A 22,801-nucleotide genomic window follows, 5' to 3' on the forward strand; every position below is an offset into this window, starting at 1 on the left:
ATATATTAATCTAGGGCTGCAACAACTAATCGATTAAAATCGGTTATAAAAATAGTTGGCGATTAATTTAGTCATCGATTCGTTGGATCTATGCTATGCGCATGTGCAGAGGCAATTTAATTTTATTTTTTTTTAATAAACCTTTATTTCTAACTGCAACATGTACAAACAGCTGAGAAACAATAATCAAAATAAGTATGGTGCCATTATGCTGTTTTTTTTCCAATAAAATACTGGAAAGGATAGAAATGTAGTTTGTCTCTTTTATCCGATTATTAATCGAAGCGATTAATCGATTATCAAATTAATCGTTAGTTGCAGCCCTATATTAATCCAGAAAAAATATCAAATAATTATACTGCAAATTGAAGGCACTAAATGTAAATTTGGGGCCAAAATGGGAAAAAGAAGAAATGCAATTTTAAAAACTTTTAATTTATATTTTTTTAAAGTAAACATCTGAGTTGCAGTCTACCACCTCCAAAGGCACAGCCATACTTAGTAGACCAAATCCAGAAAACACTGCACTGAACATGTTCTTTTAACTTAGTTGTATTGTTCATAAGAAACAATGCACTATAAAAATGACTGGACATTTTTTTAGTAAACAATGACATATTCTGTAGATAAATAAAAAGACTGCAGTGATATGTAATAAGCTGTGGTGTAGTTATTTGAACTCCATAGAAAGGATAGATGTGCGGGTTTGTGGCATCAAAACATGTAAATAATAAGAAACTAACAATTACATATATATACTGTATCAACCAATCTTGACTAACGGTGTTTAAGAAAATTGATTCATGAAGCAAAACAACACTATTGGCAGGAAGGTTAAAATGCATTGATATCATGGAGGACTGAGCAGATTACATTTAAACACACAATACTTCCAAAACAATTTTTAAAAAAATCCTCGAAGTGCTTTTTAAAATACATAAGACAATATGTGCAAATAGGCTAGCCTTTGAGTGGATAAGTCTTCGGATATGAGGAACAGGACAGAGGATCACAAATAAAATCAGCAACTCACACAAAGGTCGTCTACAATGTGTGACATCACAGCACCGTTCACTGCACAACAGGTTCACTTAGTGACAATTCAGCTCAAAAACAAAAGAAAATAAAACAGTAGGCTATACATCACTGTTCTTACTTAGGCACAGATCATTTGAAACAAAGGTCAACGCAAACAAGGCTTGGCAGACATGGGAGAAACAAAATGAAAGGTAAATGAGGGCATGTTTTAAATTAAAAACAAGAGTGAAGCACTTGGAGCATAAATACGTGACACAGACAGACGGGAGATTTGGCAGCAACTCATGGGAGTCCTCAGCTGTATCTTTATCTGTACAGGTGTGTAGCAGCTGTGACAGGCACTCCAAGAACACGAACGCAATTAAATCGACCAGGACTCTCATGACAGGTGAATTAAAAGCCTAAAGGACTGACATACACAATTACAACTTCAATGTGAGCTTAATTCAAACACTGAAAATAGGGCACACACACACATTCACACACACACACATACACACACGCGCACACACACACAAAAGATAAACAGAACAAAAAAATCCCCACAACCAAATTTGGCAAATATTAAGAGCTCAGGGTCCAGTTGTACATGCTCCCCATTGCAGACAAACAGTGTGTTCATCGTGGATTTGTCAACATTTGCTTTTCTCACATCCATACAACTGAAGGTCAAAATGCACATTGCACCTTTCTGTATCCAGCTGAGACTCCCACCTGGCAGGATGGATGCAGAAAAACTGTGCGTAACATTTACATAAGATGCTGTACTGTATATACACGGGTCTTCTTTTGTACAATTCTTTTAGTTAGTCGTTCGCTGACCCCGCAGCGAAGAGGACCCTCTGGTCAGTTCTGGCCAGCTTGGCGGGAGGCTCCAGGGACTCGTCTCCTAACACCACAGCATCTGACGGCAGGGTCAGCTCCTGGCTTTCCTCATCACTTTCGTCGTCCTCCTCCTCCTCTTCTTCTGAACCGTTTAGAATATGGAATTGTTTACCACACACCAGGGTCACAGTTACTTTGCCATATTAGTGCGTGAGTACCTTTGTCAGGATCCACCATGTTTAGACCTCGTCCTAAACTGGCAAACTAATCACAAGAGAGGGAAATATGGCACCGTTACTGTAAATTATAGAGGTGTGGGAAATAATCGATTTTTAGATGCATCGCAATTCGGACATGGACGATTATAAAATCGATTAGTAAATGTCAATAATCGATAATGGATTTATTTATTGTAAATAAGGTAATGCAGACAGTTCTAAAATTTGGCTGACTGCAGCTTGCCACCTCACTGAGAGATCCAACCAGCTCATTTATTATAGGGCACTTATGCACACATTTCCATGAATTTAATAAATCTGATGCTAATTTATTTTCACAAATGCACTGTTTTTAAAAATTGCAAGTGGTAAATGCTCATTTAGTGAAACAAAACTGCAATAATATACATCAATTAAAGATGCATCAATAATCGATTATTAATCGCATCGTAGCTCCTGAATCGTAATCAAATCGTGATGTGGCCAAAGATTCCCACCTGTAGTAAATATGTCATTTTTTTGTATTCAGGCATGCTTGTGCGTGCGTGCGTGTGTTTACCTCTCCCATGACGGCAATGGGGGTCTCTCCTTTAGCCTGGGCTACTCTGTGCTCTATCAGGTAGTACATATATTCATCATACAGAAGGCGGATCAGGTGAAAAGAGCCAAAACTGGCAGCACTTCTCAGGGTGAGGTCCCGAATCACCATGGAACTGGAGAGCAGAGATGAGAGAAATTTAGCCGTAAAACAGAATGAGCAAAATTGGATGACAACACACCTGTAAAAGGACCACTTGAGCAGGAAGAGCTTGGCAGCTTTAGGGAAGGTCGGGCTGTGTTGGTGGGGCTTTAACACCTGGGAGACTACCCCATCCAGCCAGGCAGCCCACTGCTCCAGGGAGTTCTGCTGCTGGAGGGTCAGCTTGAAGTCCTGCTCCAGCCGCTGGACAACACGGTCCTCGCAGCGGCACACCCATGAGGCCTGCTCCTGCACAGGATGAACAAGATGAGGGTAAGATGATAAGATGGCCTGACCCAGTGCACGAGCAGTCTGCGGATATTTCATTAACCTGAACGTTAGCAAAATCAACACGGTTGAGGTCAGAGAGCATCTGGCTGATCTGGGCCGTGTTCTGGAGGACGGCGCGGGCTGCCTGTGCGAGATGGTTCAGACTGGTGTAACGACGCAGCGTCTGAGCGAATGCATTGGCTGATGTTACCTACACCGCAGCAAGATTAAAGAAAGCAAATAAGGATGGTGATGCATGTGCTTTACAAGAAATAATCATAATGATTCATCCGACATGAGGGTTTTCTTCATACATGAGGAGACTGTACCTTGATGCGAACCATTTCCTCTGGGATGTTCATCATTGCATTGGTCAGCCAGCTTTCCAGGCTTTTGGCAAAATTCCGAATGGCTTGAGTTAAGGCACCTCAGGCAGAAAATGAAAAAAAAGAGGGGCAATATTGTTGTATGCTTGCATTTCCCTTGATTAACTAAAACTCCAGAAGAGCAAAACACATTCCTGAAACAAATGCTAAATAAGAAATATACAAATATATTTGGAACACATATTTAAACACACACAGGTAGGAGAAGCTAATTTTCCTCTCCTCTCTAACATGAGTACAGTCTCCAATAACAGCTAAGATATATAAAGATGCTAAATTTTTAAAGGAAAACGTGACATAGAGGACTGTAAAATGGCAACAATGGAATGAAACTTAACAAATGCTCTGGCAGTGGTTTGAGAACAAGCTAGTCAAGTTACTTCTAGACCTCCACCCCAGATCACACCTCACTCCTACCCACTTCTCCGAAGTGGGCTGGCTCAGGGTGGAGGACAGAGTAAAACAACTTGCACTGAGCCTAGTCTATAAAATTCGCTACACCTCCCTGATACCGAAGTGCATGTCAAACTACTTCCATAATGTAAATGACCGCCATAACCACAACACCAGGGGGAGCTCCACAAACCACGTTAAACCCAGATTCCAATCTAACAAAGGTCTTAACTCATTCTCCTTCTATGCCACATCCATATGGAATGCACTCCCAACAGGTGTAAAAGAAAGTGCATCTCTATCCTCCTTCAAAACCGCACTAAAAGAACACCTCCAGGCAACTACAACCCTAGACTAACACCCTCCCCCCTCCACATCCCACCTCCCCTGATTGTAAATAATCAAATGTAAATAATCAAATGTATTTCTAATGTATATACTTGTTCTTATGCTTTCTGAGCTCACTATGTTCACTGCTCGCTGTACATATCCTACAAAGTCAGACCTACACTGTTTCAATGTCCATTTCTCAGATGATATAATTGTTGATGACTGAAGTGCTGATATCAACCAAACCTAACCACCTAACCCCCTCCCCCCCAACCCCCTCGACATCCCACCCCCCGGATTGTAAATAATGTAAATGATTCAATGTTTATACTCTGATGATTAACTTGTGTGATGACTGTATTATGCTCATAGTATCTATTTGTACCATGAATTGATTTACGTGTACAAGTTGAAAAACTTATTCGGGTGTTACCATTTAGTGGTCAATTGTACGGAATATGTACTGTACTGTGCAATCTACTAATAAAAGTTTCAATCAATCAATCAGTCAATTGTATTTCAAGATCCCTGATTCGCTCATTTTGCTGTCAATTCAAAAGGGATTCAGCCAGAGACAAAACATACCATTATCATGCGGAATCTCAGCATCCAGACCAGCCGGAGCCGATCTAACTTTCCATACACTTCCAGAGAAGCTCAGTGTCCCATTGGCAGAGCAAAGCCAATGGGACACTGGCATTTATCCAATGACTGGCAGCAGTGTAACAACTCGTTCTTTGCTTTCCCATTGAATTCAATGGACGCTCAGCTTCAACACTGTTTAATGCGTTGTAATGCTACCATAATGAATGAGAAGGAAGTCACATCCACTGGCGCAAAAGTAACTGATCCTGAACAAAAGTTAGGGGAGGCTAAGTTTCCCTTGCAGTCTTTAGAGAAATCGCCACTGTATGATAATATTGAGACGCCTTACTGGGGATTGGCCTGAGTACATCAGGAATGAGGATCTCCACCAGGCCCTGGTAGAGGCTGTTGTCACAGTCACGGCTCCAGCGCACAACAGGCTCATACTTGCACAGCAGCACAAGGCAGGACTTCGGGAGACGCTTTTCTGACTCGTCATGACTGGTAAACACACAGTTTTTACTTATATACATTAATTAATTTCAAACAGAACAAAAACATTAATTTGTCAAATATTCAATAGTCTCCCTGCTCACTGATTAAAAGGGGTCAGTTAGTAACAGATCTGGGCAACTCACACAGCCAGTGTGGCATCTCCAGCCTGACTCTGGCCGAACCTCCAGAAGCTTTTCCACAGCGTCTCCACCAGGGTGAATTGAAGATTGACCATCACATCCAGTATGGCCTATCAGAGAAAACAGGGAAGAAAAACAGATCTTAGACGTATATGTTAGTCGATAAACAACCCTTGGACAATAGCTGAACTTCATTCTGCAACAATACTTGTGTTCATTACCTCACAGTGTTCTCTGTAGAGCAGCTGAAAGCTCTTTATGTGATCCAGTTCAATACCATCAGGTGGTGGCTTCCCCTGAAGGTCTATGTCTGGGAACTCAGGGAGCGTTCTGGAAGCATCTAGACAAAAGACACAGACTCTCAGTTTGAAAAGTCATTCAAGACTATACTGCCATTCAACGAAAGGAACCTACCAAGGAATTGCTGGTACTGCTGAACCTGGGTGCTGATGTCCACTTGTCCAGAACCCTGTTGCTGAATTTGCTGCTGGCCTGCTCCGGTGGCAGTCCCATTGGTCATTCCCTCCACTTTGTGCACAGGCTTCAACCTGTTTGGACCAGACACAGAGTACTTGAAACAGCACAATCACAATGATTGAAACAAAAACTATCTTAGTCAGAGACCGGTTCACCATGATGCCACGTGCATACCTCTGTTTCTGCGAGAAGGGCTGCTGCCTCATAGCAAGATGTTGCTGATCTTCCATTAGGCGGAGAAGAGACGAGCCTGCCTTGATCCTTAGCCCATAATAGTGATACTTAGAATTACCCCTGTAAAGTACAGAAAAGGTCATTCTTCTAGTCAAAGGTAACCTCTATTTACAATAAAATAGACTAGGCAAGGAAAGCCTGCCTTGATCCTTAGCCCAATGTAGTAGTATTTAAAATTACTTTGTTCATTATTGTGATGTCAAAGGTGAGCTCTATTTACAGTAAAGTGAACTGTACATAATATTCCAAATAATTAATTCAGCCAAACTTGCTAAACTTGCACGGCCTCTCCTCTCACATGCTGTGTTTTCATCACTGCCCACAATCCCACCCACACTAAGAACATTTTGCCATGCATTAAGATTTTCCACACAATTTGTCTTCTGTAAGAATGCCACTACTGTGCAGGAAGGAACAGTTTGTTATGCAAATCAATTACATGTTAAGAGAAAGTGAGCGGATTATGTCTCAGCACTTCTCTCATCATTCACATAAAACACGAAAATTAGCAAATGAAAGCCAGAGGAGACTGTGACAGGTATCCCGTTGGTAAATTCAAACAGGCACAAGTGAAATTATGGATAAACACAGTCGTGGTCAAAAGTTTACTTACACTTGTAAAGAACATAATGTCATGGCTGTCTTGAGTTTCCAATCGTTTCTACAACTCTTATTTTTTTGTGATGGAGTGATTGGAGCACATACTTGTTGGTCACAAAAAACATTCATGAAGTTTGGTTCTTTTATCAATTTATTATGGGTCTACCAAAAATGTGACCAAATCTGCTGGGTCAAAAGTATACATACAGTAATGTTAATATTTGGTTACATGTCCCTTGGCAAGTTTCACTGCAATAAGGGGCTTTTGGTAGCCATCCACAAGCTTCTGGCAAGCTTCTGGTTGAATGTTTGACCACTCCTCTTGACAAAATTGGTGCAGTTCAGCTAAATGTGTTGGTTTTCTGAAATGGATTTGTTTCTTCAGCATTGTCCACACGTTTAAGTCAGGACTTTGGGAAGGACATTCTAAAACCTTAATTCTAGCCTGATTTAGCCATTCCTTTACCACTTTTGACATGTGTTTGGGGTCATTGTCCTGTTGGAACACCCAACTGCGCCCAAGACCCAACCTTCCGGGCTGATGATTTTAGGTTGTCCTGAAGAATTTGGAGGTAATCCTCCTTTTTCATTGTCCCATTTACTCTCTGTAAAGCACCAGTTCCATTGGCAGCAAAACAGGGCATAATACTACCACCACCATGCTTGACGGTAGGTGTGGTGTTCCTGGGATTAAAGGCCTCACCATTTCTCCTCTAAACACATTGCTGAGTATTGTGGCCAAACAGTTCAATTTTTGTTTCATCTGACATCTAATGGACAAAGATAAGACCTTCTGGAGGAAAGTTCTGTGGTCAGATGGCTACCAAAATCGCCTTATTGCAGTGAACCTTGCCAAGGGACATGTAACCAAATATTAACATTGCTGTATGTATACTTTTGACCCAGCACATTTGGTCACATTTTCAGTAGACCCATAATAAAATGATAAAAGAACCAAACTTCATGAATGTTTTTTTGTGACCAACAAGTATGTGCTCCAATCACTCTATCACAAAAAAAGTTGTAGAGAGTTGTAGAAATTATTGGAAACTCAAGACAGCCATGACATTATGTTCTTTACAAGTGTATGTAAACTTTTGACCACGACAGTAGGTTCAAAATATATCTTACATGAATGACATATTGACCTATCTTACCGTGTGCCAAGTCGTCGTGTGCGTAGCCCCATGAAAACAGATCGAATGAGTTTCCCAAAAGAGGCGGCATTAACAGGCTCCAGTTTCTGTTCCTGGCAATGCAGCAGGTAGTGGCAGTAGAGGGTCGAACGTGGTAGACTGACTCCTTCAGCAGTCTCGTAGTTGTCCAGCAACCACTGTACCTGACCAGCAGGCAGGGGACAAACAGGAGACTGTTGCAATTAGCAAAGCTGCAAAGCATGCAAACATTCAAAACACACATCAACAAACTGACATATGTTGCATGCATGTTTATGTTTTAATTGAACGCGGACACAAAACACTTTGTATACACTTTGCGGGTCATTTTGGAATGAAAACACAAATACCTTTGTGTGCGTGCCGTGGCATACAACATTGGTATGCAATGAATTACAGTAATGACCGGAAATACTGATGGGATGTCTGCCAAACATAAGTTGGTAACCATTATCACATGGATGTTTTTTTTAGGATGTCATTGTTGTCATGGTGTTGGGGCATTTCAGGAAAATCAAAAGGTGCCCCTCATCACATGCATTGTAATGGTATGAAAGCAATGAGGTCATGGTTTGGTTTTCCTTTGAGCTGGAAATCACAGTTAAAAATAATGGTGTTTTTCAACAGCTTCAATTGGGTTCAATGGCAAAAGATGGTTTGTATTTGTTTTGTGTTCTCTAACTGTAGGAATCAGAGTATTTTTAATTGTGATTTCCACTTGACATCAGTGTGTGGCACCAAAGGGTTGTACGAATGATAACAGAACAAAAAGAAATTCCTTCGCTTGGAGCCTCTGCATACCTTTTTGTCTGCCGACGGCACGCTACTCTCTTCGCCTTCTGTTATACTCACAGTGGCTGGGGAGGCACGGGCGGTGTGGGAGTAGCTCTGACTGTTGCCAGCTGCCCCGCCGCTGTTACTGCTGCTGCCCAGCATGTAACCCCCCTGGATCACATAACTTCCTGTGGCGCCACCATTAGTGCCCGCCCCATCCCCTGACCCATTTGCGGTGCCACCCGTGGACACCACTGTGGACCCTCCCCCTGCTGCACTGCTAGGCTGAGCCACAAACATGGACACAGCTCCTGTTGTGCCAGCGGTCACAGAGACAGTTAGAGGTGTACCAGGGGTGGAGGCCTGCGAGCCTGAGGTTGGCTGACCTTCATAATACTGAGCAGCGGTGGTCTGGGTATACAGGGCTGTGTCAGTGTAAGGGAAGGTGCCGGGGCGACTGGATGGAAACAGACTAGATTAGTTTGAGCCTTGAGAAATTAAACTGCAAAATCTTTAGGTTAGGGAATGACTCTAACATGGTGCTGGTGGTGTAGTTGGCATCTCCTCCTTCCACATACTGCACTGGATTAGTGTACACATGTTGCACCTGCACTGGTGTCAGCTGCTGTTGGACCTATGAAAAACACACTAACGCATCAGTTCTTCAGCTGAAGAGAATCAGATCATCTATGCACACTCATTTATGGACATCAGTTAACTCTATAGCTGCCATCTCCCTTGTGTCCGGGACCTACTTGGGTGTGGCTGACGAGTCTCTCTCAACCTGTTCATGGGCTGGCTGGTTCGAGTGACTGATGTCCACAGGAACCAAGAAGTCTGTGGCCTGCTCTGAAGCCTAAGCACTGTCCTAAGCGCTGCCTGATGCCTTCCATAGATTCTGCACGCTGTCTAAAGCTCTCTAAAAAGGAGCTAAATGCCACCACATGGTGACAATTGTAAACTAAGCACACATTTTCAGTGATGATTGTCACGTACAGTAGGTCACAAACGTGAGTACACTCCTTACATGTCTGATATTTCAGCAAGCATTTTATTATACTGTATCTCATAGGTCACCTTCACAATGTCATGTTGAAATTCATGATTCCCAAATGAGCCTAATCTCCCTACTTATGCAGCCCAGGACTATGATGCTACCATCACCATGCTTGACTGTATACAAGATTGAATAGTTTTGCTAATCACTTGCATTGCCAGCTAGTTAGACAATAATGGCTGTGTTGTAAATTGATACCATACAAGTTGAATACTCACTACTCTAAAGTATATCCAAGGTTATATTTCTATAGTATTGTGCCTTCGAAAGATATACCATAATAAAAATGCTTGCTTAGGGGTATACTCACTTACAACACTAATTAGCACCAATTATATCAAAATGGTTGCATTGCTCAGACCCTTCAGGAGTTTATAATGTTGCAGATCGCACCAAGTTTCACAAAATCAACAAATCTCTGCAAATCATGCACAGCCCTGCAACTTTGTCCAATCTCCAAAATTGTCCCGCTCATTTTGGCCAATCATCATAGTTTTTGCCAAATTGATTTTGTCAACAAATGCGCATGTGTAATGTTTAATTAAATCTGTCCCTGCACCTGTCATTTACCAACATAAAATCCCCGCAAAAGATTGCGCTCCATGTTTCCCCAATGTTTTCAATGGCAATATGTTGGAACATAAACAAATGTTTACAATCGACAAGCACTTTTCAACAGCAAAACATACACACAAAGCAGACAACAGACACAAAGGATTGGCCTTTGGTGGTGTTTGTAAACTACTGTATATGCATGCATTTGTGGGAATTGGCCACATTATATGTGTAAAAATGGCAGCAAATGGAACACACTGCACATACACGTTATGAATACAGAATATATACATAATCATGTATATATTGTTATGCAAAAAAAGTGCTTCTATATGATAGCGCTCCAGTGATTTTTAGAAATCTTCCGCAAAAATGTTGGTCTCTCCTAATGTTTTGAACAAGACTCACTTGTATTAAAGTTTCTTTTCAAGATAGGATACTAAAAATAAACACATTTTACTATTGTAAAAGAGATTTTATTCTAAATGAGTTTTTACCTGGTTAAATAAAGGAAAATGAAAACATTTATGAAAAAATGTGGATATACTTAGAATACAATAGTCAGAGTACAGCTGGTAAGGAAAGTGGCATCTTTATAGTAATGTTCCTTGACAGTATTTGCATTGTTTACTCGTCTTAAAAATTTATGATTTTTAAATGTGAAAGTTGTACTTTTATATTTGTGTGAAGGCTGGGATGACCTTTCGAGTCTTTTCCTGACAAGAATACAAATGTACTTTGTTGTGGCTGAATAAAGCCTATTTTACACATTTTTGTGTACAATATTGGTAATATGCTCCAAGGAGTTTTTTTGTTCTTTATATTTGTTAATGTATTACTTATTCTTAAACAAGGACAACAAAAGCCTGAGAAATCCTGGAGGGACTGATTGCAACAGGTGCTTCTTTGTTCCACACTTACCTCTGGGCTGATATGAACTGACTGTAGACTGGTGACACTGAGCTGTGTTCCGGGCTCGGTCTTGGCTATCTGCGAGGTAGCCTGCACAACGGACCTCTGCGCAAACAAATATAAGATTTGGTTTTTTTTAGAGCAAAGACATGTCTGTGAGGTGTTTTGCATGTGAGAACATTTCACCTGCTGGGCTGATTGGACCTGTTGAACGACTTGCGTGGGAACGCCTGTCTGTATGACAGCTGGAGGGGAGCTGGAATCCGATACACTGTCGCTCGAGTGGAGGGAGCCCTCTGTGAGACCAATTTGTCGGCAATAAGAAGACTTCATCATACAGAGGAATTGTAACTGAACCAACAGTGCCATCTACCATAAGGGCACAGTCACATGGGCCAGATTTACCGCCCCTGCACTCACACTCGTCTGCCAAACCATTTACATGTGCCATCACTTCATTAGACAAGGCTGTATTACTACAACTTTTATGACTTTATACAGAAATATTAACACAGTTATATGCAATGTAAAGAAGGCAAAGTGATAGCCTACAGTCGCGATCAAATGTTTACATACACTTGTAAAGAACATCATGTCATGGCTGTCTTGAGTTTCCAATCATTTCTACAACTCTTATTTTTTTGTGATAGAGTGATTGGAGCACATACTTGTTGGTCACAAAAAACATTCATGAAGTTTGGTTATTTTATGAATTTATTATGGCTCTACTGAAAATGTGACCAAATCTGCTGGGTCAAAAGTATACATACAGCAATGTAAATATTTGGTTACATGTTCCTTGGCAAGTTTCACTGCAATAAGGCGCTTTTGGTAGCCATCCACAAGCTTCTGCTTGAATTTTTGACCACTCCTCTTGACAAAATTGGTGCAGTTCAGCTAAATTTGTTACCGTAGTTTTCTGACATGGACTTGTTTATTCAGCATTGTCCACACGTTTAAGTCAGGACTTTGGGAAGGCCATTCTAAAACCTTAAATCTAGCCTGATTTAGCCATTCATTTACCACTTTTGACGTGCGTTTGGGGTCATTGTCCTGTTGGAACACCCAACTGCGCCCAAGACCCAACCTCTGGGCTGATGATTTTAGGTTGTCCTGAAGAATTTGGAGGTAATCCTCCTTTTTTATTGTCCCATTTACTCTCTGTAAAGCACCAGTTCCATTGGCAGCAAAACAGGCCCAGAGCATAATACTACCACCACCATGCTTGACGGTAGGAGTGGTGTTCCTGGGATTAAAGACATCACCTTTTCTCCTCCAAACATACTGCTGGGTATTGTGACCAAACAGCTAAATTTTTGCTTCATCTGACATCACATGGCCAAAGATAAGACCTTCTGGAGGAAAGTTCTGTGGTCAGATGGCTACCAAAAGCGCCTTATTGCAGTGAAACCCGCCAAGGGACATGCAACCAAATATTAACATTGCTGTATGTATACTTTTGACCCAGCAGATTTGGTCACATTTTCAGTAGACCCATAATAAATTCATAAAATAACCAAACTTCATCAAGACAGCCATGACATTATGTTCTTTACAAGTGTATGTAAACTTTTGATCGCGACTGTATATTACATTAATTAATATACTGTATGTGTTCGGCAATACCTGTAACTGTAACAACGATGTATTGGGGAGCGCTTTGTCCATTTCCAGACTGTGTGGGAGAGCTCTGAATTTCTGCCGTCACATAATGAGTCTGAGCGGGTTGGGCCGGAGCTGTGGTCTGGGTTTGACTACCTGTAGTCGGCTTCTGAGTGCTGATGGAAGTGGATTGTTCAGGTGAGGGTGCAGTTTGGCCTGTGGATGTGACAACCGTAGGGGTGACCACAGTGGTTTGGATCTCAGCTAGGAACTGAGGGGTAGTTGCAGGCGTGGAGCTGGCGTCGGGCTGGCCAGACGTGCCGACAGCCCCTTGAGATTGGGCCGCAGGCTGGATCTCGCCGACATAGCCTGAAGTGGCCATTACACAGGCTGGGAATCACCCTGAAAACAAAGTCACATCATTATCTTAGGGGTAAACATTGGATGCTATAGTCTGCATTAAGATATACAGTATTAGCAATATTGTCATATGTTTTTATTTCTAGGCAGTAGTAGTAATTCCGTACTTGTTCCACTGGATGCAAAGAGGGTTGTGAAATACAGGGCTGGCCAGCTAATTTAGAGGTGGAGCAAGGTAGTATCTTATTACCTGCATGTAATGCGATCACACTGCCTTTTACCAGTGGAACAAGCTAACAAAGTACTGCACTACATTGACTATAGTCCACTCACTGACCGCATTCATTTAACGTGCTATATTCTGTGTGTCTGTTTGAATGAAGACAAATACGTCCTGGGCCAAAAATCCCTTCATATTCTCTACTGCTCGCTGGTGTTACCATATCTGAGTTATTGTGTAGAAATATGGGGAAATAATTACAAATGTGCGCTTCATTCGTTAACCGTGTTACAAAAAAGATCAATTAGACTGATACATAATGTTGGATATAGAGAACATACAAACCCTTTATGTATTGTTATATTTGTTTCCTTACCATTATTGCTATGTTGTCTATTACCATTGTTGGTATTTTGTCTATTACCATGGTTGGTATATTCATTCTTCCTACATTGTTGATACAAATTATTGTTACAGTGTAATAATTATTGTTACCTGTGGTAATGCCAATATGATACAACTTTTGTATTCTAATCCTTGAACAAAGTAACAGTGAAACTCAATGGAATAATCACTGAATGGAGAACTAAGGGTGGGATCAAATAAATGATCTTCTTCCCACTCCCGTTCAGGCAAAACTGGACAATCATGCATTACATACTGTACATTATCTTTTGCACTATATTAGTTTATATTATTATGTGTTGTCAACTTTGTACTTTTTTTTATGTCATTTCCTGAAATAAATAAATAAATGAAAATGAAGGAAAAAAATTAATTGAGTCAAAAATATTAAAGATCGATGATTTGGTAAAATTGCAAACCGCTAAAATGATGTACAAAGCCAAAGAATGTACAACAATTGTTATCAACTAAAGAGGAGAAATACAACCTTAGAGGAAAATCTAATTTAAAACATTTGTATGCTCGTACGACACTAAAAACCTTTAGCATATCAGTATATGTAATTAAACTATGGAATGGATTAAGTAAAGAAGTTAAACAATGTACTGATATGATCCACTTCAATAGGTTGTTCAAATTAATAGTGCTTACAAAGTACAAATAAGAAGAATTATGAGAAACACCTTCAACCTCATTTAAAATGGGATATTTTTCATCTCAGTATGTTTATCATGACTGACTGATCTATTACAAAACCCGCTTTGTTAACCATTCACGCATGTCATTGTGCTACAAAAAGAAGTCAGTAAATGAACGTATGTATCTGTAAACACTCTGAAGTGGGTAAGGGGTCGGATTAAATAAGCTTTGCTTCTTCCTACTCCTTTTCGGACATGATGTAAAGTGAAATGATATGAAATTGTGTGATGTATTATGCTGTAATTGTGTTCATGTTCAAAATAAACTAAAGAAAGAAGAAAGACAGAAAGAATGAACCTCATGTTCATCGTCATGTTTAACATCAACTAGAAGTGAGTGGGCCCTTCGCTGTTATTTAAACAACAATTCAGGCTACATGTTTGACTAAAAAATAAACACTGATCGGGTGGAGCTATATCATTGCATTTGTTGCTTACTCCAGTGGTCCCCAACCACCTGTCTGTGATGCATTTGCTACCGGGCCGCACAGAGACATGAAATAATTTATAACCGACCGCATTTTCTCCTACTTAACGTTGGCCAGTCCCACCAGACAAACCAATAAGCTTGTTCATAGATGTATTATAAATCTCCTAATAGGAAGTCGCCATTTGCTATATTTGTTACATCTTTGTCACATGGGACAATGCACATTAATAAACATATAAAATGTAAAGGTGCCAAATCGTAGCCAAAAGCTAGGTTCCATCTAGCTAGTTCCTGATCAGGGCAGATCAGGAACTAAGTGACCATAGGAGTTAATGTGCATAAGGCAGATGGAGAAGTACTAAATTGTTGCATATAATAATTGTGCTGAAGGAAGAAAACACACATCTCCTTTGGCCTAGTAAGTTAAAGTGCTGGTATTATTGCACATCGCCCTTTTACATAAGTAGTTAGCAATAACGGATGTATTTACACATGGAAAATTGGACCAAAAAAGCTAACATTAGTGTATCTACATATGAAATATTGCACAAAATATGAATACATAACTTTTAGAATGGAAAATAGTAACCCACAGAAATATTTTAGAACTAATGTCAAATATTTATAGCTTTCTTACAAGCTTAGCACGTTAGCTTGATAGTTAGCATCGCCGGGGTCACACCACACCTGGCTTGTGTTGTTCAATTCCCGCGAGTTACAGTTTACAATCAGCCTGCATCGATCACGTCGCAATCATTTAACGAAAAAAAAAATATCCCTAAATAAATTCAACCAGATTAGAGTGTCCGCCCTGAGATCAGTAGGTCGTGAGTTCAAACCCTGGCCGAGTCATACCAAAGACTATAAAAATGGGACCCGTTACCTCCTGCTTGGCACTCAGCATCAAGGGTTGGATCAAATGCAGAGAATAATTTCGCCACACCTAGTGTGTGTGTGTGACAATCACGGGTACTTTACCTTTAACTTTATAAATTTGCACAAAGTGTGTTCAAAATGGTGATCATGGTAATCAAATTTAAAAGAGTAGATACCTTTCAAAGGGTTAAAATGTCAGCTGCAGCAATTAGACTTAAAACGGCGGTTGTTGAGGCGTTAACTTGACAGCTAGCATCGCCGGGGTCACACCACACCTGGCTTGTGTTGTTCAATTCCCGCGAGTTACAGTTTACAATCAGCCTGCATCGATCACGTCGCAATCATTTAACAAAGAACAAAAAAAATCCCTAAATTAAGGTCACTGAGTAGATGGCCTTGTGGTTAGAGTGTCCGCCCTGAGATCGGTAGGTTGTGGGTTCAAACCCCGGCCGAGTCATACCAACGACTATAAAAATGCCCTTCGCTATGTGGTAGGTTCCTGCAGACGTTATCTCCTTCTGTTGTTGACTATTTTTTCATACGGTGTTGATGTGGAAATGGTTGCTTGGGCATTTTGTTGGTGTGGCACCGGCCGGAGATGTTGACATGCGGAGTTTCAAGCACTCTCCATTTTTCTAGCGGGTGACTTTTCAAGTCACTTTTCAAGTCATGCTACAAATTAGCAGTGGTGCTACTTTTTGTAGCAACGCTTTTGCCGAATACTTGACATATTACGGTTGTCTGTTCGACATCTTCCCGCTTGAAGCCAAAACACCGCCAGACGATGGACCCCGTGCTGTTTTTCTTGGGAATGAATTCTTCCTTCATTTGTTACCAGATTCGCACCTTCTTTCTCTCGTGTTACCACTCGCACCACTCCGCTAGCATCACAGCGAACGTTACCCACGCTGCTACCTCTCTGCTCCGCGAGAGCGTGTGACGTTGCACGTGCGACAGTATGTGACGTATGTAAGAAGGTGCGCTTGTTTTATGTCTCTGTGAGTAGGAGAGACGGGAAAGAGTGAGAAGAGCCTGTAGTGTAATGCCTGCAGCTAAAAACAACTGCCTGAGAACACATACTCGAATATCACGATATAGTCATTTTCTATATCGCACAGAGACAAACCCGCGATATATCGAGTATATTCGATGTATCGCCCAGCCCTAGTTGGAATTGGGGGTTAAATCACCAAAATGATTCCTGAGCGCGGCCACCGCTGCTGCTCACTGCTCCCCTCACCTCCCAGGGGGTAACAAGGGGATGGGTCAAATGCAGAGGACACATTTCACCACACCTAGTGTGTGTGTGTGACAATCATCATCATCTTAACTTTCTTACAGATCCATGCTCTTGTCCTTGAATGTGATGTATCACCTATAACCTATGAGATACTAAAGCCTAAACAAAGCCTACTACTAGCAAAAATTAGCAAAATACAAAAGTCTATGGAAACCTTTTTTTGCAAAGGGAAAATGCCAATGTCTCCCACTACTTGAATGTCATGGTGAGTTTTTTCATGTATTCATTTTTCATGCACTTTATTTGCTATATCTTTCTGCCACACGTGGAAGCAAGTTAATGAAAATAATGCCTACATTAAACCGGTCCCTGGTGCAAAAAAGGTTGGGGACCAACGGCTTACTCCAAGGCAGACCTGGGCAAATTAAGGCCCGGGGCCCACATGCGGCCTGTTGAGCTTTTCAATCTGGCCCGCCGGACATTCCCAAATACTTGTTTTAGATCTTTAAGATGGAAAGTGTAGCTGCCATTATGATGTGCAGTGAAGTTTTCTAATGACTGTAAGTCTTCAACTATACAAAGTATTTCAATGCTTGGAATCTGCGCTTTTGGATGATATACTAGTTACTATGGTGATCTAATTAGTTGCTATGGTCATCTAATTAGTTACTATGGTCATTTAGTGAGTTACTATGGTAATCTAATGAGCTACTATGGTCATCTAATTAGTTACTATGGTCATCTAATTAGTTACTATGGTCATTTAGTGAGTTACTATGGTAATCTAATGAGCTACTATGGTCTTTTAATTAGTTACTATGGTCATCTAATTAGTTACTATGGTAATCAAATTAGTTACTATGGGTAATCTGACTAGTTACTATGGTAATCTACATCACAGCAGCTCAGACGAGGCACCAAGCAGTGTGGGCGGGAAGCGTTTCCACAGACGGGGAAGGAAATTTTCACAACAAAGTTCTAAAGCTTAGTGATATATAGAATAGAATATAATAGAATAGAAAGTACTTTATTGATCCCTGGGGGAAATGCAGCAAATATCAGATATATCAGATTTTAGGTGGGTATATTTTGTACCCTTCGCGTTCATATTTCACAGTTTGATGCATTTTTGTTGCGTTTCACTTGATTGTAAAACATGTCGATCGAAAGGGGGTGTGACGTTCATATGTTGTCAATATTCAGTGTTTTATCGTTCATAGAAAAATTTAAAATTCCATTACGTTTTTTAAGGCGGTCTGTCATAACTTTTTTAGCATTCAATCAGACATTATTGTGAGGTTTTGTATTAGTGTTCCTAAAAATAGATATACCGGCCCCGCAATGTTCCCTCTAAGGTGCGCGTCTGTGCAATTGCGCACTGCTCAAGCGTCCTCTGCGCACGGCAAATCTATGCCACGCACAAAATCAAATAAAAAAATAAGCGCATAACAATTTTCGACACGACACGGACACGACAGAGGAAACAGTTTTCGTCATCATTGTTCAAATATTATAACATCTGTCGAGACGCTTTGAGGACATGAATTCCATCCATCACTTTACTGAGCAAAACTCTTTATTGTCGGCCATAAACACATCACCAAAACATTAGTAAAAAAAATGATATCTAGCAAAACTGGTAATTTTCTGCAGTACAAACCAGACCAAAAGCAACTTTGTTATATCAACAGCAGCCGCTCGCTCCTTCTCACTTGCGCCAACACATGCACATATGGCACTTAGCCAGTGATGCGTTTACAGCCACACAAAAAGTCGGACAACTCCAACACCACACATAAAGTGTCATTCCAGGTCGTTACACTATGATTTACCAATCAAATGTGTGCTTATTCTAGTGTCATTTATCAGGAATCTTAATTTATAAATACTAATCATGAAATGCTGTTAGTATATTAAATAAATACTAATAAAAATATATTTCTTATTAACAGGAAGTTGCAGGAATGTACACATGATCCCCTGCTTACATCTCATTGTGCAACATGTGAATGTATTAATGGGAACTATTGTGTGAATGTGAGTGTGAATGTTGTCTGTCTATCTGTGTTGGCCCTGCGATGAGGTGGCGACTTGTCTTCCGCCCGATTGTAGCTGAGATAGGCTCCAGCGCCCCCCGCGACCCCAAAGGGAATAAGCGGTAGAAAATGGATGGATGGATGGATAAATGCAATGTCTGAAAGGGGTACAAATTATTTCCAAAGCAGGACCTCCACCCGGACAAACAATACAAGTACACAGTTCATGAAAAACCATATTTGTTGTTATTGTCATTGTAAGTGGGCCTAAACACTTATATTAGAAAATAACCTCATGGAAATGACTGCTGTCATTTGATTATAATAATAAGATAATGTTGTCTACTACCTCTCTACCTACTCAGTGGCCTAGTGGTTAGAGTGTCCGCCCTGAGATCGGTAGGTTGTGAGTTCAAACCCTGGCCGGGTCATACCAAAGACTATAAAAATGGGACCCGTTACCTCCCTGCTTGGCACTCAGCATCAAGGGTTGGAATTGGGGGTTAAATCACCAAAAATGATTCCCGGGCACGGCTACGCTGCTGCCCACTGCTCCCCTCACCTCCCAGGGGGTGATCAAGGGGATGGGTCAAATGCAGAGGACAAATTTCACCACACCTCGTGTGTGTGTGACAATCATTGGTACTTTAACTTTAACTTGTCTGTCTATCTGTGTTGGCCCTGCGATGAGGTGGGGACTTCCGCCCGAATGCAGCTGAGATAGGCTCCAGCGACCCCGAAAGGGACAAGCGGTAGCAAAAATGGATGGATGGATTTAGTCAGGTTTGGGACAGATGTGCTGCTGGTGTAGCCACAGTGTGCACGTCTGATGTTGCTCACATGGGCTCCACTAAATGCTCAGGGAGTTTTTGCGTTTGCTCACACACATGAAAAATGAGAGGGAACATTGGCCCCTAGACACATTTTTTTCTCTAAATTTGGCTCCCCCCCCCGAGTCAAAATAATTGCCCAGGCCTGCTCCAAGGCGACGCTGCTTATATTGAATTAAATATTCAGTAGCTTTGTTTTGACACGCCCCTTACATGGTCAAAACCCGCCGCCAGCACCAAAACTGCCAGACTCTCTTCTATGACCATTTTTTGAATATTCACACACATGCAAAACCACCGTGTGTCCATTTTAACACTCATGTGTTATTGTTGGCGTGCCGCACACATCTTGGCTATCCTAATTCGGCCTCTTGTTGTGCATTCGACGCAACGTGCTCGTTGACTTTGGTGCTGAATTTAGGGATTTTATTTATTTATTTCGTTAAAATGTTCAAATCCATGCAGGCTGATTGTGAACTGTAACTCGCGGGAATTGAACAACACAAGCCCGGTGTGGTGTGACCCCCGGCGATGCTAACTGTCAAGCTAACGCCTCAACAACCGCCATTTTGTAACTGTTACATTTCGCTTTCTGACATCGCCATAACAACGGCCCGCAGCATCCGCTGGCTGCGTAGTCGCGGCAGGAAGGCGAGCCGACAAATTCACTTGACAACCCGAAGACGAGTGAGCGCGAAAGCAACACCGCAAATGATCGCTAGCTTCAAGAGTAATTGTAGAATCCGGCTATTTATTATGGCAAGTGAAAGAAGGGTAAAATAGCCCACTTCATGTCACCCGGGAAAGGACGTCAGATATCCCGCGTGTGAGCGTCACCTGTGGTTCCACGTGTGTTTTCCCGGTGGTAAAATGTCGTCTTTTAAATTTATGGCCGTTTCGGTCGTTGTTGTTGTTGATTCTCGTTGCCGGGTTCTTGTCGCCAGGGCTACCGTGGCTATGGCGCCTCGTCCTCACCAGGGCAACTGTTGCTATCCACCCCGCTCCCTCCCCCTTCCCCCTGCCCGCCTCTGATTGGCTGAGAATGACCAAATTCTCTTAAAGGGACAGTACTTGCCATATGAACGCGGAACCCTCCACGCCTATTTGCAAGCAGGTACTATCAGTGGTGGGCCAGCAAGGCCTAACATAACCAGAAATCATGATCATAATTCAGGGGTCACCAACCTTTTTGAAACCAAGAGCTACTTCTTGGGTACTGATTAATACGAAGGGCTACCAGTTTGATACACACTTAAATAAATTGCCAGAAATAGCCAATTTGCTCAATTTACTCTATGTTATTATTAATAATTAATGATATTTACACTTAATTGGACGGTTTAAAAGAGGAGAAAACACGAAAAAACTGACAATTAAATTTTGAAACATAGTTTATCTTCAATTTCGACTCTTTAAAATTCAAAATTCAACCGAAAAAAAGAAGAGAAAAACTTTAAAAAAAAAGAATTTATGGAACATCATTAGTAATTTTTCCCGATTAAGATTAATTTTAGAATTTTGATGACATGTTTTAAATAGGTTAAAATCCAATCTACACTTTGTTAGAATATATAACAAATTGGACCAAGCTATATTTCTAACAAAGACAAATCATTATTTCTTCTAGATTTTCCGGAACAAAAATTTTAAAAGAAATTCAAAAGACCTTGAAATAAGATTTAAATTTGATTCTACAGATTTTCTAAATTTGCCAGAATATTTTTTTTGAATTTTAATCATAATAAGTTTGAAGAAATATTTCACAAATATTCTTCGTCGAAAAAACAGAAGCTAAAATGAAGAATTAAATTAAAATGTATTTATTATTCTTTACAATAAAAAAAATAATTTTACTTGAACATTGATTTAAATTGTCAGGAAAGAAGAGGAAGGAATTGAAAAGGTAAAAATGCATATGTGTTTAAAAATCCTAAAACAATTTTTAAGGTTGTATTTTTTTCTCTAAAATTGTCTTTCTGAAAGTTATAAGAAGCAAAGTAAAAAAAAATAATGAATTTATTTAAACAAGTGAAGACCAAGTCTTTAAAATATTTTCTTGGATTTTCAAATTCTATTTGAGTTTTGTCTCTCTTAGAATTAAAAATGTCAGGCAAAGCGAGACCAGCTTGCTAGTAAATAAATACAATTTAAAAAATAGAGGCAGCTCACTGGTAAGTGCTGCTATTTGAGCTATTTTTAGAACAGGCCGGCGGGCTACTCATCTGGTCCTTACGGGCTACCCATTATGATTATTATGATGATAATTATGACAGGGGTGACCCCTGTCATAATTAAAGGCCTACTGAAATGAATTTTTTTTATTTAAACGGGGATAGCAGATCTATTCTATGTGTCATACTTGATCATTTCCCAATATTGCCATATTTTTGCTGAAAGGATTTAGTATAAAACAACGACGATAAAGATCGCAACTTTTGGTATCTGACAAAAAAAAGGCTTGCCCCTACCGGAAGTAGCGTGACGTAGTCAATTGAACATATACGCAAAGTTCCCTATTGTTTACAATGATGGCCGCCAGAAGTGAGAGAGATTCGGACCGAGAAAGCGACGATTTCCCCATTAATTTGAGCGAGGATGAAGAAAGATTTGTGGGTGAGGAAAATGCAAGTGAAGGACTAGTGGGGAGTGGAAGCGATTCAGATAGGGAAGATGCTCTGAGAGCTGGGGGTGACCTGATATTCAGCTGGGAATGACTACAACAGTAAATAAACACAAGACATATATATACTCTATTAGCCACAACACAACCAGGCTTATATTTAATATGCCACAAATTAATCCTGCATAACAAACACCTAGGGGTTTGTTATGCTAGCTTCTAGCTCCTAGCTACTAGCTCGAGCTAGTTATAGCAAGCGATCAAATGTTTGGAAGCGCAGC

General features: G+C 40.7%; 1 protein-coding gene across 8 annotated transcripts; it reads right to left on the reverse strand.

Moving 5' to 3' along the window:
* Positions 1–362: 362 nt before the first annotated feature.
* Positions 363–20,871, reverse strand: LOC133642766 (MHC class II regulatory factor RFX1-like). Of its 8 annotated transcripts, none has more exons than XM_062037145.1 (19): positions 20,738–20,871; positions 12,962–13,207; positions 12,830–12,901; positions 11,390–11,499; positions 11,213–11,308; positions 9,216–9,313; positions 8,707–9,136; positions 7,888–8,099; positions 6,071–6,190; positions 5,834–5,967; positions 5,641–5,759; positions 5,423–5,529; positions 5,134–5,285; positions 3,420–3,517; positions 3,152–3,301; positions 2,861–3,069; positions 2,641–2,794; positions 2,082–2,127; positions 363–2,005 (listed from the first exon to the last, which is right to left on the reverse strand). In XM_062037145.1, the coding sequence occupies exons 2-19, from the start codon at positions 13,185–13,187 to the stop codon at positions 1,845–1,847; spliced, it is 2,694 nt and encodes an 897-aa protein (XP_061893129.1). In that variant the 5' UTR covers positions 13,188–13,207; positions 20,738–20,871; the 3' UTR covers positions 363–1,844. The 8 variants fall into 8 exon arrangements, with proteins under 8 accessions (XP_061893129.1, XP_061893130.1, XP_061893132.1 ...); XM_062037146.1 differs by having other exon boundaries at positions 8,707–8,990; positions 9,066–9,136; positions 12,830–13,207; XM_062037148.1 differs by having other exon boundaries at positions 7,888–8,063; positions 8,758–9,136; positions 12,830–13,207.
* Between the last annotated feature and the right edge of the window lie 1,930 nt (positions 20,872–22,801).

Source organism: Entelurus aequoreus, linkage group LG25 (assembly GCF_033978785.1).
Source record: "Entelurus aequoreus isolate RoL-2023_Sb linkage group LG25, RoL_Eaeq_v1.1, whole genome shotgun sequence".
NCBI lineage: Eukaryota > Metazoa > Chordata > Actinopteri > Syngnathiformes > Syngnathidae > Entelurus > Entelurus aequoreus.